Source organism: Chrysochloris asiatica, unplaced genomic scaffold (assembly GCF_000296735.1).
Source record: "Chrysochloris asiatica unplaced genomic scaffold, ChrAsi1.0 scaffold00014, whole genome shotgun sequence".
Classification (NCBI taxonomy): Eukaryota; Metazoa; Chordata; class Mammalia; order Afrosoricida; family Chrysochloridae; genus Chrysochloris; species Chrysochloris asiatica.
Genome location: NW_006408532.1, coordinates 10163919 through 10169902, shown reverse-complemented (window position 1 = coordinate 10169902; position 5984 = coordinate 10163919). Strand labels below are relative to the sequence as shown.

Here is a 5984-nt window from a genome sequence, read left to right as displayed (position 1 = left end):
GATGTCATGTTTCTCATAGGGGCAATTTCATGGGGTAATATGCATTTTGAAGAATGGTGAATGAAAGACAATTTCATGGGATATTATGCATTTTGAAGAATGGTGAATGAAAGACAAAGGATCCTCCAGGTTATTCCCAGACAAAAGTCCATTTAGCTAGAATGCTGCACACTTTGAAAGAACTGAAACTACTCCCTGCTGCTGGGATTCACCTACATCAAAGGGGTCAGAGACACTGTTCTCCTCCACCATGCCTGTTTTACAAGAAGGAAGGTGTGTGACTGGAGGCAACTCCACAGCTGTTGACGTAGATCAAGTGATGAGTTTTTCTCAGCTCTTCACTGAGCTGCACACAAGAACCATGAATCTTTTTCTTTATTTTTAAGAATGGCTCCAGCCAGGTACATTCAGTCCTGTCCTTTAGATGCCTCCCCTTATCCTTCCTGTTCTAACAGCCTCTGGCGTGTTTCCATCACAATTTCTTCCATTATCTTTGGCTTTAAGATATCTTTGATCTGAAAAAGACAGAAAGGGACATTTGTCCAAAAAAGAAAGTATATCACCAAGCCAATCCAAACAAAGAAACCAAACAGGGTTAATATAAACCTTCGATATTAATTTATCAGAGGCTGCTACAAGACATGATCCACTAGATTTGGCTGAATAAATCAGCAAGATTCTGTGGGATATACGACAAGAATAAAGATACTGTTCTGACACTCATTAAATTTGGAATAAGCAAGATGAAGTTGAAAGTGTTGCTCATCCTATCTGATGTGTCAATCTTCCTAAATCCTTACACTGATACTGTTGATGCTATGTGCTATCAAGTAGATTCTGAACCATAGTGACCTTGTATGACAGAGTAAAAGTGCCCCTAGGACTCCTAAGCTGTAGGTCTTCTCTACTGTGGAGTAGCTGCTGATTTTGAAGCAGACCGTTTGGTTAGCAGCCAAGTGCTTCACAATGACCCTACTAGACATTGAGAATATTACAAGTATCTACGGGAAAATCTACCACTCATTCAGACTGTCCCTCAGACCAAATTAAATTGATGAGCATGGTAAAAGTATTTGGGAGACATGCTTACTGTCACTGTGGAAACATGGAGCTAATGAGTGAACACCTAAAAGCTGCTCACAGAATAGCAAAGACTAGGGAAGGCGTGGTGGACTACCTGATGTGGGAGGGACACTTCATAGCAGTACAGGATACTGGTATCATACAGCATCATCTTCTGATTTACCATCAACACTATGCAGTTCCGAAGCCGTGATATCACCTCTCGATCAGCAAGTGAGACAGGCTACAAAAGTGGACGTAAAGTGTACCAGGAAGCCGAGAAATAAAAGCAGGAGCAAAGTAAGTCGGTGGTTATAGTACATCACAAAAGAAATCACTTATGACTCAGACAGTATCACTCTGGGACTCTAAACCAAACAGCTAACTTCAAGGAAGATTTAAAAGGATTGTTTCTTCCATACTTTTCGGTTTTTACCATGTGTTCAATTTTGCCATCTCTGCAAATTTCAACTCTTCCAAAAAGAGAAGCAATACAGTATTCATGAACACACCTTGGTGAAAATTCAATCTAACTCAGACCACAGTAGTAATATAGTTTAATAACACACTGAAGATCAAGTGCCATTCCATCCCATCAACACTAGCAGTGGGGTTTCCTCACCTCCATGTTTGCAATGAAGCCCCCTGCCTCCTCATCTTTGTGCTCAGGTGTTGGGTAGATCCAAATGAAGCCATTGTTACCCAGAATAACTGAGGCACCACATGGCAAGTCATGGAAGTGAGTCTTCTGCCGTTTTACCAGGGAGGGAGAAACCTGGACCAAAACACCCTGGCCTAGCTAAGAGAGAAAAACACGTTGTAAGTCATTGTAGGATGACCATGATTTGAATGGGAAGTAGGTGACACAGTAAGCATTTTTACAAAGAAAACTTGTTTATACATTCCAACAGAAGGTAATTTTTAATACTCTTCTCTGTCATTTTCCTTTTCAAATCATTACACTCGAATCCAGGACTGGTGAGTTGGCTTTTAGACGTTGGTGTTAATAAGGATATGGGTTCAACCTTCTTGTAGGCCAAGGAGCACTATTATGATCCATGACCCTGGATCATACATGTGAGATGTCTGCCACTAGCCTAGGAAGGGCAGCACACTCAGGGCAGCCATCTGTCTCTCGTTACAAGGACTTGAAAGTGGTTGGCTGTAGCCACTGGAGTTCAACCAAGAAAATGAAGTTTCACCTTCATTTTAGGAGATTTGCTGTCTTACAATATAAATACCCTCACTAACATAACCTCATATAAGAAAAAGTGAGATTTCTTTTGGGTACTCCAGTGACACATTAATCTTGCTTAGAAATATTATCTATTTTTTTTTTATTAGATGTTCCAAGTGCTGAGATTGCCCTGTTTCGTCATCCTTTATAGTGTTACTGACCCACGGCCATGTGAATCCTGACCTTCCTTGAAATCCTGGGAACACTGATAATAGTGGGATGCCAGCCTTGAATGTTTAACCTGAGGCTCTTTGGGTCAGAATTCCATAAGAGTGTTAAGACATTCAGAAATGGACTTGAAGTCTTGGTCAACAAACAAGAACAAGAGTCCAACTTACTTTTCCATACTTTAGACTCCTTGTGTGAAGAGAAACAGCTCCATCAGAGAACACTGCCTGGACCTCAGCCTGGCCAGGGTGGTGAAGGAAAAATAGCAGCTTCAGTTGCTCACATTCATGTGACCTACCTCTCCCACATCCCTGGCTCCAATGTCTCTATCATTTCATTTCCAACAGTCCCACTGAGCAGTCTTAAAGTCCAGAGGACACTACTGTGACTTGACCTCTTCCTTTCTGGTTGTCAATCCTTTCTTAATTTTTTTTTTTTTAAATCTCAAAAAGCTAAACCATCATTTAGAAAACTTGAGTTTAGCCTATGCCTGGGTCTGAACAAGAACTGGAGGTCAGTCTGAAGGAAGGAGATAAAGAAAGGCTGTGGCAGAGTCTGTGACACTTCATCTGGGCCTCAGACACTTGTCAGGGCCACATGCTTCTCTTGTCAGACAGACAATTTCAGCCCCATTTCCCAGCTCCATTTTAAAGCAGGAAGCTGTTAAAATACAAGGTATAGGATACACTGATAAGGTCCCCCTCCTGCAAGAAGCCTCTCATTGCAAGTTCATCTTCTGCAGATCTTCTCCTCTGAAACATACAAAGAAATGATCACGTTACTTAAGCTAGATTCTCGCTATCTCGTCTTTTTCACTTCCTCTTGACATCTATGAAGCCAACCACAATATTCAAAGACTGCAAACTATGGCAAGTATAGCACGTGCCACTCAAAGGAAACGAGTGATTACCACTACTTTCCAGTATAGACTTTTCAATTTGTCTCCTTCCTCTGAATAACATTCAAATGCCTTACCTGATATGATACTCAAAACCCTCCCAATCTAAGCCAGCCTACCTTGCTACACTAACCTTCTACTGACAGCTCTCCATGCTCCAACAGGACCAGACTATTTGCCACTCAAACATTTCCCTTTAACTCAGAATCCCTTAACTCAGCATTAAAATTCTATCCATCCTTCAAAGATCAACTCCATGACCTCCTAATAAAATGAATTCATCCTTTTGTACAACTACACAATTGTTTATTCTTCCACTGTCAGCTATTTTCTGAATTCATGATCTCATGCCCCCTACTAGTCTAAGTCCTTTACAGAATCAATCATCTCTCCTTTGTCTTGGTATTCTTCATAGAACCTAACACACTAAGCCTCTGTAATACACAGTGGACTGAAGATAAAGGTGACTCACGGTGTCACAGACAGAACTGTGTCCCTCCGAATGTGTCAACTTGGCTGGGATATGATTCTCAGTGGTTTGACAGCTATGTAGTGATATACTGTGGCAGTTATGTATGTGATTATTCCCCCATATGTGATCTGATATGAAACCAGTAAGAGGATTAGGGATAGACTGCAATTTCCTGGTGTGGCACTGTAGGAGCAATAAGGACCATGAGCCACAAGGTCGGCAATTCAAACCAACCAGCTGCTCCTCAGAAACCCTATACAGGGTCACAATGAGTCGGAATTGACTCGACAGACGGCACTTAACAGCAGCAACTACTACCACCACGGAGAAGTCCGGGTGTGGCGCTATAGAATATGCACTAGACTATTAACCATGAGGTTGGTGGTTCAAACCCACTAGCTGCTCCTTGGAAACCCTATACAAGGTTGTAATGAGTTGAAACCAACTCAACAGCACTTCACAACAGCAACTACCACCACCACCACCACGAAACAAGAGCTCTGAGTGGAGTGTGTCCTATAAAATTCCTAGATCAAGGGAAAGACTGATGCCAAGACACATGGAGATCACCAAGGAATTCAGGGCCTATGTATGCTGAAAGGAGGCAAGGACCTTTCTCTAGAGCTGGAGCGCTAAACTGCAATTTCTAACCTCCTACACAGGGAAAGAGTAACTTCGATTAAAGCTACCCACTTGTGGTATTCGTTATAGCAGTACTAGATAACTAAGACTCTTGGTAGTTTTCAAAAGACTGAAGTTTAGTTACTACAGGTGTCTGGAATAATTGAGTGCCACTCAATTCACATACACATAAAATTTTGTCTAAGCCAGAAAAAAAAACTGTTAGAACCAAGTATCAAAGAGGGTCCAACTTCCTTTTGGCATCCCACCCTACAGACATTCCTGAAATCACCATACCAGTGGCCGCCTATGCTGAGAACTGGGCCAGGATAAAGACCTATATTTACATCTGGCAGCAAATGTCACATTAGCAAATAGGAGTACTGATGTAGCCTCAGTGAAAAGCAGAGTTATCTGACGGAGCAGAGGGCCTCACAGTGCACCCGAGCAGGCTGTACAGTACCAGGGCCTTCCTGGAAACCCTTACCAGCTCTCCTCCAGGAAGATTCATGGATGAAAGAAGCAAGACTGAATCCAGCCTGGAGTTGGTCTCCACCTTCCACCTCTTTTGCTGAACCTACAAAAAAAAGAAATTCCACATCTGGACACGTATTCCAGAAGCAAGTGCTCATATCTTAGGTGACTGATAATTCCAAATAAAACAAGCCAAGTGTTTATAACCAAAGTCACACAACAGCTAAATGGAATGACTGCCTCATTAATATAACCATATACAAAATCACTACTCTATTCATTAAATTACCAGCTGCCCTGGTGGTGCTGTGGATTAGACACTGGGCTGCTAACCAGAAGGTTGGTGGTTCAAACCCACAAAGTCACTCTACAAGAAAAAAGGATGCCTACTCCCATAAAGATACATTGTCTCATAAAAACTTTATAGGGTTGCTATGAGTCAACATCAACTCAATGGCAGCGGAATTTTGGGTTGCCATTACTTTAAGGAGCTCTGGTAGCGTAGTGGTTACGAATCGGGCTGTGAACCTCAAGGTCAGCAGTTCGAAACTACTAGCAGTTCCACAGGAGAAAGATGAGGTGGTCTGCTCCTCGGAAACCCTGTGTAGGGTCGCTATGAGTTGGAACTAACTCCACGGCACATAACAACAACAACAACAACAACAACAACATTACTTTAAAAAAATCAATCTGAGTAAAAGAACAAACAAGATGGCGGATCGGTGGACGTATAGCAGAGAGCTCCGCCAACAACAACATAGAATACCCGACCAAGCAGGCCCAGGGGCTGGTCCCAGAACTCTGAACCACATATAAAGGAATACTTAGAAGTTTGGAAGGCTCACAGCTGGGGGAATTTGTGGCAGACGCATGAAATCTATTGCTTTCTAGTCCGGGACGCTCGGCTGCTCCAGGAGCCGCCATCTTGGGTGAGACCATGTGGGGGAAAGATCAGAGTAGCCACAGACGCCTGGCAGAACCGCTGAGATAAAGGTGTGGACATTCTTATCTTTTGGTAGCTGTTCATTGGTCCCTTGCTGTCTGGGCACCTC

At 42.6% G+C, this 5984-nt stretch overlaps 1 protein-coding gene across 3 annotated transcripts in view; it reads right to left on the bottom strand.

Annotated features, from left to right (window-relative positions):
• Positions 1-434: 434 nt before the first annotated feature.
• The window catches only part of EXOSC2 (exosome component 2), an 11402-nt gene continuing 5852 nt past the window's right edge, over positions 435-5984 (bottom strand). Inside the window, exons 4-9 of one of the 3 annotated variants that reach the window (XM_006834878.1) lie at positions 4946-5035; positions 3154-3219; positions 2638-2706; positions 1685-1861; positions 1178-1306; positions 435-515 (exon numbers count right to left, since the gene is read on the bottom strand). In XM_006834878.1, coding sequence (XP_006834941.1) covers positions 435-515; positions 1178-1306; positions 1685-1861; positions 2638-2706; positions 3154-3219; positions 4946-5035 — 612 coding nt within the window. The remainder of the gene's footprint in view (positions 516-1177; positions 1307-1684; positions 1862-2637; positions 2707-3153; positions 3220-4945; positions 5036-5984) is intronic. The other 2 variants (XM_006834879.1, XM_006834880.1) reach the window with 2 other exon arrangements.